General features: G+C 41.2%; 2 protein-coding genes across 7 annotated transcripts in view; one reads left to right on the top strand and one right to left on the bottom strand.

Moving 5' to 3' along the window:
- Positions 1-12,313, bottom strand: part of DNASE2B (deoxyribonuclease 2 beta) — a 111,012-nt gene that overhangs the window by 16,814 nt on the left and 81,885 nt on the right. Inside the window, exons 3-7 of one of the 4 annotated variants that reach the window (XM_014830037.3) lie at positions 11,851-12,213; positions 8,361-8,538; positions 4,909-4,990; positions 2,154-2,315; positions 171-368 (exon numbers count right to left, since the gene is read on the bottom strand). In XM_014830037.3, coding sequence (XP_014685523.2) covers positions 171-368; positions 2,154-2,315; positions 4,909-4,990; positions 8,361-8,538; positions 11,851-11,963 — 733 coding nt within the window. In that variant the 5' untranslated portion in view covers positions 11,964-12,213. The other 3 variants (XM_070486709.1, XM_070486708.1, XM_070486707.1) reach the window with 3 other exon arrangements.
- The window catches only part of LOC106824012 (uricase), a 93,733-nt gene that overhangs the window by 50,189 nt on the left and 31,231 nt on the right, over positions 1-12,313 (top strand). The gene's annotated exons all lie outside the window — the stretch shown is intronic.

Here is a 12,313-nt window from a genome sequence, read left to right as displayed (position 1 = left end):
AGGTGAATGTTTGAATTGATCCTCGACTTCCCTTCTCCCTTTCCTTCCTTTTTCCTCCCTCTTTTTCAACTTGTCTTCCCCTGAATGATCAGAATATTTCCTCTAAGCAATCCAAAGTGAGTCCAACAGCAGAGTTATATAGCATATTGTTTACTTATGGTCTTTCGTACCGTCAAGAAAAGAATCAGACTTTGCAAAATGGACGAAGTTTTGTCCCTGGGCTGACTGCAATGTGGCAAAGTGCTGGCCAGGGATCTCGGATGCACTAGACCTGGCGCACAGCTGGGGCATGTGAACAAGCTCCTGGTGAAAGATGGTAGGGATGGAACAGCTATAAACGTTTGGGTTGCAGACCAACAGCTGAGAATCTGAATCAAAAAACAATAAAGAAAAGTTGAGAATTAAGACCCAAATGGAAATCCTTGTTGATATTATAGACCTTGTTGTGAATTAAAAAACCAAACAAGGGGCTGGCCCCCTGATGTAATGGTTAAGTTTGGCACGCTCTGCTTCAGTGGCCCAGGTTTGCGGGTTCACATCCCAGGTGTGGACCTACACCACTCGACTGCCATGCTGTGGCAGCAACCCATGTATAAAGTGGAGAGGATTGGCACAGATGTTAGCTCAGGGCTAATCTTCCTCAGCAGAAAAAAAAAAAAGACCAAAACCAAAAATATTCCCTTCATTAAGCTAATAACCTTCAAATAACTTTTGGTTAAAATAGCTGACACCTATTGAGCACTTCCTACTTTCCAGGCATTGTTCTATGAGTTTTACATGTGTTTACTAATTTAATCCTCACAGCAACTTATTATTAGGTAAGTTCATCATTATCTTCATTTTACAGATGAATTAACAGAGAATTTTTGTCCCATGCCCAAGATTATAAAACTTGTAACTGATGAAGCTGATATTCAAACCCAGGCAGTCTGGCCTTGGAGACCATGTTCTTTTCTCCTCTATGCACATATATAAAAGTAGAGCACTCCCATGCAGCAACCATTCAGCTTCAAGAATGATCAGCTCCGGGGCCGGCCCGGTGGTGCAGTGGTTAAGTTTGCATGTTCTGCTTCAGCGGCCCAGGGTTTGCAGGTTCAGATCCCGGGTATGGACATGACACTGCTTGGCAAAAGCTATGCTGTGGTAGGCATCCCACATATAAAGTGGAGGAAGATGGGCATGGATGTTAGCTCAGGGCCAGTCTTCCTTGGCAAAAAGAGGAGGATTGGCAGCAGTTAGCTCAGGGCTAATCTTCCTCAAAAAAAAAAAAAAAAAAGAGATCATCTCCTCAGTATGCACACCTAATCTCTATGCTGAATTTGGCTGTCTAATAATTATATGAACTCCACTAGTTAGACTGGGGCTTGACTTGGTTCAGAAATCCTTGCCGTAAGATGAAAATTTGATGAAAAATATTTTCTGTTTCCTATATCTAGAGGCAAGTCACTCTTCACCACTATTTAGCAGCTTCCTCAGTAAAAAGTGATTGGTAAAACAGTGTATCATGTTCTCCTCCTCCCCTAATGTGATTTTCCAAATCCAAGTATTTTGGGCCATTGAGCTTGAGATCTTAAAGGAAGATCATCTGTCTCAGAGGAGTGAGGTTGGTGACCTATAGGCAACATAAGGTCTGCACAATTTTTTTAAGTGAGATTGAGACCATATTTAAAAATCAGGATCTCTCTCTCTCTCTCTCTCTATCTCACACATACACACACACAACCTAGGTTTCTGGTTCCTCTGAAAAAAGATGGAGATCTGTAAGCATTAAGTCTGTGCTCCTGCAGAGCCACAATACGATGGAGCTGAAGCTTTTGAGGTTAGCTAGGGAGAATCAACATCCCAGTTTGTCACTGTCCCCACTGCCCATGAAACGTCCATCTGTCTATTTCACCCATTTTCGTTACCTGCCTGGCCCCTGTAGACATTAGAAACTACTGCCCCTGATCAAGTTCAAAGACTTCATGGGAGGGCCAGGAAACCAAAGTCCAGTAAGTGAGCCTGCCCAAGGCTCACCTGGCAAAGCCAATAACAGAATGTATGTATCAGAGGGTCTATGAATAGAGAAACAAGTGAAGTGATAAATTTGTTAATGCATCTCCATTTCCCTTCTTCAAAATTGCTATCTCTTTTTGTACACACTCTAGTGTTACCTATTGCTTCATATTGGTTGTATTTGAAAGTTACACAGATTCCAATTTGTCCATTTCGTCTTCCTGTGGGTGGATAATCATAGCCTTCTTCAGGAATTGGAGGAAACCGGGGAATAGAATGAATCAGCCAGAACCCCTGGACTCTGTTCCACAGTAATAAACCTGACAAAGATACAATTAATACAGATAAATTAGAAAAACAAAGCTCCTTTTGAAAATAGAGTTCAAAGCTGCAACATTTAAGCCCATTTATACTTTAGGCTAATGTTATAGTAGGCTAATAATCACAAGGCTTATGCTCATTTTTCAAAGATTTCAAAATCAATTCAGGCACACATCACGTTGCCCCATTACTGATAATAAGCCACCGCAAAAGGGGATCCAGGGAAGCCACCCTGTGAAGAGTTAAGAGAAATTTCGTGTTGAAACCACAAGGAAAATTTGTTTTGGCAGAATGCAAATTTGCTAAATTGGAATTTGACCTTGTTAAACTATAGTCACCTGGTAAGCTTCAGATAATGTCTTCACTGCCTAAGCAGCTAAGCTATTTTCAAAAGCCAGCTAAAAAACAGAGTAGAAAGAGAAAATATCAAACGAAGGAATGTACTTGCAGTAATTTGTTGTAAGAAACGGATGCTCATTTTTTTGCAGAAGAGTCACCCAATTCCACAAACCCAAAAAAAGAGGCAAAGAGGAAAAAAAGGGAAGCCAGGCTAAAGCATTTCAGTTAATTGTGTTTAGTAAAAATCTCTGGAGCAAAATAACATGAAAGGCAGAAAACAGAAAGATTTTCATCATCTTGTGACATGGCAAGAAGAACTCTGTCCAAAAGGCGTCAATGACTATTTCTGTGTTTATAAATATGTCAGGATAATTTGGTATGCTAACTAGACTTTCCAGTTTGCATATGACCATGCAAACATAAAACTCATTCATTTGCCTTTTGTTAAATGGAAACCAAATGCCTGCCAATTATTTCTTCATCAAAGAACACGCCTTAAAAAAGCACACTATTGCTCTCTCAATAGATATAGAATCAATATGTGTGCTGAGGTGGAAAATATTCTAAGTTCTGTTGCCTAACAGAGCTGGATGACCTTCAGAAGCTCTCTTTTGCACAGATGGGAGTGCTATTTGCCTGAAATCCTGACCTCGTGGTACAAATGTCACAGGGTGTCAGGGCACCTTTTGGCAAAGAGAACTTCCCCACTTAACACCAGGTCCCACTCCCTTTCCAGTCTTTTCTTCAAGCCTTTGTAGCAACTAACAGGGTAGAGTGATAGTGGCAGTGGGAGTTTGTTGGAGGAGAGGTTGGAGAATGTGGTGGATTATAAAAATTCTTGGGATCCGTGCAAATAGGACCATCAGGAGGGCAACTTGGCTAAATCAAAAGTTTTCAATGCTTATGACATTTGACAGCCATTACAAATTATATTCTTAATCAGAGGTTGCAAACTGGCAGCCCACTAGCCAGCAGATACATATTATTATGCTTGCAGAGTATTTTTAAAACTTTGAATTCCTTGCCAACATTTAAAAACTGGGAGATTTTTCACAAATAATAATTTTCAACATCTCCTGAAAAATTACATCCCGATAAGACAAGCTGAGTAGTAACTGCCCCTCTAGACCAAGTGTGTACCCTCCAGTTCTCCAGTTACCTGCTGGTTCAGCCCACTTCACTTGCTGACATCACTTGCCTGTACCTGAAGACATTTGAGTTTGGAACCTTCTGAAGAATACTTGTTGCCATGGAAAGTTATTCATGATATATTAAGTTGAAAAATAGTCATTAAGTGGTTTTATAAAAATGTTTAAAAACAATGTATTATAGAAAAAATAGAAGGGATTAAGTGTGATTAATGGGTATTAGGATTACAGATTTTTTGTTTACTGACATGAATTTTTCTGTAATGCATGTACATACATATATAATTTATAAATAGAAAAATACCAAAAGTTACTATAATAAACATTACTATAATATATAATAACAGTATATAACAAAATATATAACAAAATTACTATAATATAAAAAACTATTAAAAAATAATTATCAAGAATGTCTATATACATGGAACTATACAGTAAGATGAATAAATTTTACTCTCTGTAAATTATACTTCAATAAACCTGACTAAAATTTATGTGTATACACACACACACACACACACACGCACATACACATATATATAGACTGGCTGATATTCCCAGTAGTCAGTACATGGATTTCTGCTATAAGGCATATATTAAAAAATATGTGGGGCCAGCCGCATGGCCCAGTGGTTAAGTTCATATGCTCTACTTAAGCAGCCTGGGGTTCGCTGATTCAGGTCCTGAGCACAGACCTATACACCACTCACCAATCCATGCTGTGGCAGCATCCCACATAGAAGAACTATAACGACTTACAAATAGGATATACAACTATGTGCTGGGGCGTTGGGGAGAAAAAAAAGGAAAAAGAAAAAGAGGAAGATTGGCAACAGATGTTAGCTCAGAGCCAATCTTACCCACCAAAAAGCAAAAAGAAAAAAGTTAAGAAATAAAATGAGATTTGTGAAAAGAAGATCGCCAAGTCAAATTACATAATTATAACCTGTGATATAGAAATATCATGTATTTTGATAGCTCAGAATAAACCATTAAGAAGAAAAGCTATATTTTTAGTGTGGAATATAAGAATATTCAAATGGGATGTTTAGGGAAATGTTGACTTCCAGTAGGAAAGAGAAATTAAGAGCCTTTGTCATACCTTTAGTGTGTCCATACTTTCTGCTATAATTCACAGAGTTAGGGACTCCATCGTTGTATATTAGATGAGCAGTGTTGTTATTCTGCAGGAACATATTAGGGTTATAATGGCATAAATCTTCCACTTACAAACTTTCACAACATTTCTACCAGCTAACCAGCCTACAATACAGAGCTTTCATTAATACACGTGAGAAGTCATCCATTCCCCTAATAGGCAGCTTCTCCATCAATATGAATTCTGCAACATGCAAGACGGGACAGAAGTTCCTTCTCAATCATACACGCTTTTGTCCTGTGTGACAGGACCCCTCCGCATTGTGATATGTTTGTGAGGGCCATATTCCAATTTCTCTTGGTTGTTTTGGACCCTTGTTTCTGATTTGGCAACCAGTGTATAACAAAGGAGTACTTAAATATTTGTTCAGGAAATGAAGTAGGAACAACCAGCCAAGGATTACACCTGGATTTTTTTCCATTGATGTTATAGGCACGATGCAGAACTGGCTATTAGGGTTTGATTTCCTCTGCCTTCTTTTGGCTTCACCACTCGGTCCCAGGTTTGTGTTTAATCAGGATTCTTCATTCTCTGTTCCCTCTTCCTCCATGATAGGGGAGGATTTTTCTTTAATCCATTTCTCAGTGTCACTTCACCTTTATAACTTGATATTTGCCTGCTAGGAAAAGTAGCAAAATTGAATGTGTGATATTGGATTTCATCTGTTAAGGCAAAAAACAAGTAAATTCTCCAAACAATTGGCCAACTCTCTGAGAAAGATAACTCAGAATGAAGTTATTATTTTGATAATGTCTCTTAGTCATGTAATGGAAACTTGCTTGTATTTCTTCTGTGTGGTTCCGTTTCATCTGTGTCGTGAAGTAGTGACTTTTATTGAAGTCAATAGGGTTGATTAAAAAATCTCAGCAACATAATTAAAAGCAGGAGAGGACAACCCATTCCTTTGAAAACATCCCTTGCTTTTCACGCAGGAAAAAAAAAAATCAATAACAGAGTCTCTTACAGTTGCTGAATTATTTGATGTAGTCTAAATTTTTTTTTTTAATGTACAACATAATCTGTGTAGCATTCTTGCCTACTCTGTTTAGGACTATCTAGGAAAGGAAGCTGTTTTTTTACCCTCATTTTCCGTGATTGACCATAGCTATGGTTGGCGTTCACATCCTCTGCTGGAGAACTCTGACAGTCAGTTATTCTGTGAGCCTGCATTGAATGTGGTAATGAGGCCTTTCTGTGCTTTTGGGATGCAAAGTGGAGTTGCTTTAGGAAGATTCGGGGAGGAACTTTATGCTTATAATAGATGAAGTTGATTCATTCTAACCAGGAGTGTAATAGCCAGCTAAGGTGAAATGGGACGTAGCTCTAGTGAAGACAGGCTCTCTGATAAGGGGGAAGGATCATGGATTCAAGAATAGGTGGATCTAGGCATGTGCCTTTGGAAGCTTTATTCGTTTAACACATATGTTGGGTATTATTTTGACTACTGGATGTTGAACAAGAGGGGCACAGTCTCAGCCTCCAGTCTAACAGGGAATACAGGTAAGTACCAGCAGCTGCAATATAGTTTCATAAGTGTTATTATGAAGGTGTATGGAAGGTTCTTATTTGCAGAGGCCAAAGAAGGGAAACAATTCCAAATGTAACCCAGATCACTTAGGTCACCTTGACATTTGGGATTTAAAACCAATTGGTCTGATCTTGCATTCTGCTCTCTGTTAGAAGCTCAATTCCAGGTCAGGAGATAGGGGAGTTATGTCCTCACAGTCACTTCTGGCACCTAGTTCCAGCTTCCAAAGAACACCCAATCTCACTTGGATATCACCCACTACTGTTGCTCTTCTTCTTTTGGCTTTATGCCAGTCAGAGATGGAAATCAACCCCTTTACTATCGTTTTTTCCACAGAAACCATCACTCAAGGCATTGGGTGAGGAGGTTTTACTGAAGGTATGAAACATTCAGTGGTTTTACATCTCCACGCTGACCTCCCCTAGTCTCCTTCCATGTTTCTTACACTTTTTAATTCCTAGCTCCCATCTCCTCGTTTTCTATTTTGCAGAGCAGTTTAGCTCTTTCTCTCACCTAGGCTCTGGGGCTACTTTCGCGCCTCCAAAGATCATTATTATATTCTGCCAAACTAAGAACCGTCTGTCCCAACTAAGGTAAAGGACAGAGGCTTTGCAGTGTGGCTCTTTCCTTTCCCCTCCTCCAGCAAGCTCTGAGATGGGGAAGGGGACAATGTAGGTGCTGATTTTCTCACTGGTGGGTTATTCTCCTGGTCTCAATCTCCAACCTTGGAAAGGAGAAGCAGCCGCTGGCAGTTTTGATTTTACATAATAATCTATTTATTCAAAACAGGGTTGTTGCTGAGATTACATCATTTTTAAAAGTACCTGGAACCATGCTTGGCACATCACATGTACTCAAACAAGTTTTAACTGTGTAACTTGGCTCTGAAGGCTGGTCTTAATGGCAGGTGAATAAAGTGAATATTAGCACACACAGTGAGAGCTACCTGTACATTTTGAGTAAATACTCAGATACACATATGCAATAGTGCTAGAGGCTGACATAGTATTGTTGTGGGGATTAAATTAGTTGACATATGTAAAGGCCCAGCACATTCTAAGTGCTCAGTCATTTTATAAATTTACTTCTCCATAAGTTATTGTTAGGAAATGCATATGATGTTAGGAAATGCATGAGTGTAACTGGATGTTAATTACTGTTCAATTTGACTTGTCACTCCTGGTTGGAAAGCAGTGTCTTGTCACCGAATAGCAGATGGTGCCTGGAACGTTGAGGGACTGCCCACATTGAGCCAATAGTCTACTTGCCTATGTCTCTTTGGCTGGTTATCTCATTGCCTGATGAGTCCAGATAGCAGGTTTAATCTCAATTTAGGCAAGTTAGTTCTAGGGCCTTGATCTAGAGCCCTAAATCCCAACCTACCATTCTGAAAATGATTAATTAAAAGGAAGACTGAGTGGGACCCTTTATTTGGGTCACCACCACTCATTACCACTATGGCATAAACAACCCACAACTCATGGTGTATTGATCACAGATCTAGATGCATTGTAACAGGAGGGGGCTCTTCTCCTTATTTCCATTAGAGGGATAAGATAGCAAGTACTGAGTGAATTGGCAGAGTTTGGGAGCCAGAAGACTACAATGTGCAATTAGTTCACACTTTGCCCAGAGATACCATTGGACATGTGCCAAATATGCCGACAATTTGGCATTGCTATTGAGTCTAATGATATATTCCTTAAGGTCTTGGTCAGATTGATTCAGGTAGGTGTCTTGGGCTAGTTCTGAGCTAGCTAGTTGCTAGGATTGGGGGGTAGGTGGATGAGCAGGAAAAATCTTTTGAAAGGTTTGGATTCTGTTTTATGCATTTTTTGATTCAAATGAATGATTAATTGTAACATACCTTGGAGCCATATGCTTCATACAGCTGTTGTAATGTCCTCCCCAAAACACTCTTCGTGGTATTCGTTAGTTGCTTACTCCTCCTCCAGCTTCTGGTTGTAGAGTCTAGGTATAGGTACTCTAACCCAGTCTCTCTACTTTCCTTGTCTTGCCTTTTAGGTAACTTATAAAAGATAAACCTAACAAAGGAAATAATTATGAGTTACTAACACTTATTGACTGCTTCTCTGGTGGCAGCCATTGTGTTAAGCACTTAAATATATCATTTCACCTATGTTTCACAGAAAGCCTCTAAGTATTAAGGAAAGGGATTTGCTCAAGCTCTCTGCCTCTTATTTCACCCTTATGTTTGTTCCTTCCCAGAGAAGGAAATGCAGATCTAACTGGACATGTTCTAAGACATTAATTGGCCTGGTGGATGGGGTCCCTGTAGTGGGAGTACATGTACAGTGAGATTGGCTCTCTTGGTTGTTTCCAGTCTATGTGGCTTCAGTGGGAAGAAGGCCAAGGCCCAGGCCTGGACTGGAGAGGTCTTGGATGTATTTTTCTCTTCTGCCCTAAGTGCTTGGCATGCTCATCTCTTTGCAGCTGGCTGGCTGGGTCTGAGGTGGATTTGGGCTTCGGGGTAGGTGGAGGTTCCCTTAAGCCTCTGGCCTAAGCCGCATTCTTCAGCTCAGTTTATCAGAAAGCTCTGCATGAAGGATTCCGGGCCAAGACCAGCTAATTAAGTAGGCACTTGGCTTTCCTTTACTATTGTCTCCTGTTTGTGTATCTCCTTTGGGTACCTCACGAGGAGCAAAGCTGGTTGGGCCCATATAGCATTCAGGCATTCTTGGATCATTTAGCACATGGTTTCTCAACGTGCTGTATTCACATTTTGGACCAGATCAGTCTTTGTTATGGGGGCTGTCCTGTGCATTGTTGGATTCCTGGCCTCTACCTATTAGATGCCAATAGTAACCCCCAGTTGTGACAATCAAAAATATCTCCTGGGACATGCCACAGCTAGAAGGACCCGTAGCTAAAATATATAACTATGTACTGGGGGGATTTAGGGAGAAAAAAGTAGGGGGGAGAAAAAAGCAACAGTTGTTAGCTCAGGTGCCAATCTTTTAAAAAAGAAAAAATCTCCTGGGGCCAGCCTGTTGGCACAGGACGTAAGTTTGCACATTCCACTTCAGTGGCCCAGGATTCACAGGTTCGGATCCCAGGTGCGGACATGGCACTGCTTGGCAAGCCATGCTGTGGTAGGCATCCCACATATAAAGCAGAGTAAGGATGGGCACGGATGTTAGCTCTGGGCCAGTCTTCCTCAGCAAAAAGAGGAGGATTGGCAGCAGTTAGCTCAGGGCTAATCTTTGTCAATAAATAAATAAATAAATAAAATTAAAAAAAAAACATCTCCTGACATTGTTGAAAATCCTCTAAGGGCAAAAATCACCCTGGTCAGCTGAATACTCTCTAATAGCACAAACCCAAACCACACAACCCTCAGATGCTCATGGTGAAGCAAACACTGTAATGCACTCTTTATTACCATAAACAGTGTCTCAACTGCCCATAAAATGTTCTCCCTCTTTGCTTAGTTCTCTTCTCTCTTATGCTTCTGTTTAAGTAAACTCTTTCCTGCCGTGTCCGTGCTTTCTTACTCTCAGGGCAAGGTCCTCACATTTGGCAGGAGACGTGAAATTATTCTTTGGTGCTGACTTGGTGCTACTCTGCCCTTTAATTCTCACAGTAAGTTCTAGTGGCTTGAGACTATCTCATTGTCTGCTCAGCTCAGCATTCTCTCTGATGGATAAGGCTAAGTAATAAGTCCATTCAGTTGTGGCAAAAATAAATTTTGTATATTGATCACAATTTGGTGGCCCATCAGTGAAGGGTGTGTGAACTATCGGTGTGCCATGGAACGCCAGTTGAGAACTCGTTCTGTTTTTCCTGGGTGACCGTCTCCAATTATATGCTGAGGAGTCCCAAATCTGTTTCTAGCCCAGACCTCTATGCTGAGGTCAGATAAACCTAAATGCAAAGATGTTCCAGCGGCCTCCATTTCATATTTTTGAAACTGCATTTATAATCTTACTCCAAATCTGCTCATCCCCTGCTGTTATGGACCACATCCACACAGTCACAGAAACCAGCAACCTGAAAGTCTTTTAAACTTCTCCCTCTCTCCTATGATCCTCAGCCTATCCATTACCAAGTCTTCTCAGAGTGTTCCTTCCTGTTTGTTTTCACTGCTGTTTCTTTAACTCAGATCCACACCTCTTGCCACCTGTAATGCTTGCAAAGGTCCTGTTGGTCCCTATGGCTCTAGACTGGTCCCCATCCTGCTAGCCTTCAGAGTACTGCCAGTGGCTTTCGAAAATGCAAATCTGACCACATTGTGTCCCTGCCTGAAGTCCTTCAGTAGCTCCCTTTCAAGGTCAAGTTCAGAGTCTGCAGCTCAGCACATGAAGCTCTTCATGACCTGGGCCTCACCTGTCTCTCTAATTCACCTCCTGCCACTTCCCCACATTCTCCTGAAATGCTAGCAATACTGCACTGCTTCCGAACTTTCTCCATTGCTTCTTGCCTCTGGACCTTCTCATTGCTCCTTCATTGGCCTGAGATGCCCTTGCATCTCCTTTGTTTTTCTAACTAACTCATAATTGTTCTTTAAACTTAGCTCAAAATTGCTTCCTCAGAGAAGGCTTTTGAGCTCTGTGCTCCCCAGTGCCCCATCTATGCCCTTACCACATAGCAATGAGCTCCTTGAGTATTTGTATTTTCAAAACTCAGCACACTTCCTGGTATGAGCTCGGTAACTGCTGAAAGACTGAGTGAGTGTGTCTGTGTTCTCTAGCCTGAAGTGTGCACAAAGCTTGATGTCAACCATAATGGCAATTAAAGAGTGAAAAAGTGATCGAAGCTTTAGGGAAATCTGTGACTATGATGCAATGCTGTGTTTACTCTCTTTGACACTGTGCAAAAGGCCAGTGACCTACCAGCCGCTCCAATAGCTGCCTGTGCTACCTCATAAACGAGATTAACCATACAGTGCTGTGTATGATCAAGCCTTCTTTCTCATTCTCATAAGGAGAAGTCCAAGCTCCAATGTCAGAAAAAAGGTGGTCTGCCTTCTCTCCTTTGTCTGTCTCTGAAAGGATGTTGGAAGGTTTCTGTTGGAAAGCCATGATGCAATTAAAGGAAATTGCCAACTGAGAGAAGTTGTCAGCTCTTCCCCACCTCTGTGGCTACCAGCCTTGCCCTGCTGAGAGCAGTGAATCAGGCCCATGCATGGCTGCTCAGCTCTTTCTCTGGGGGAATCTCCCTTACTCAGAAGCCTACCCCTATCTGGATATTTGGTCCATCTACACAATTTAACTTCCTTTCTTTTTAGAGAGGAGAGTCAGAGTGAAAATTCTCCTTAGGAACTTCACAGTGAAGCAGTACTCCGATACTCTGGCTTTCTGTTGGCATGCACCAGTCCTCCCATTTCTTTTACCTACCAATCCACAGCTTCACCTTCTTCATTTCTGCATGATATTGTTGTCGCCTCCAGGACCCCAAGGAGGCGAAGGAGGAGCAAAGCAAGGGTTGTGCTTAGAAGACTTGCTGTCATTTTCTGTCACCTTTATTCCATGGCACAGCAGGAAACTTTCCCCATGGATTGTGGAGTCTGAATTTCAAGCCTCTCTCAGGCTGTGTTGACTCTGACGTTTGATTCCATTTATCTCTGCTCTTCGCTGTTTGGGCATTTTCAGAATGGGACAAATCTCATGTAACTGTGTGATTCTGTCACAACATGCCAGCGTGACTCTGGATGCCTTTGTGCTGAATTGTTGACTGGTTTGCAAAGTCATCAGAAAGTTCTGGAGAGAAAAAAGGGATGTGTAGTTAACTCTTTGGAGTGAACATCATGTAGTACGAAGTTCAGTGGGCAGGGGAACTCCATGTTGATAAGTAGATGTT

This window comes from Equus asinus, chromosome 16 (assembly GCF_041296235.1).
Source record: "Equus asinus isolate D_3611 breed Donkey chromosome 16, EquAss-T2T_v2, whole genome shotgun sequence".
In the NCBI taxonomy this organism is placed as follows: domain Eukaryota; kingdom Metazoa; phylum Chordata; class Mammalia; order Perissodactyla; family Equidae; genus Equus; species Equus asinus.
This window is presented reverse-complemented; position numbering and strand designations above follow the sequence as displayed.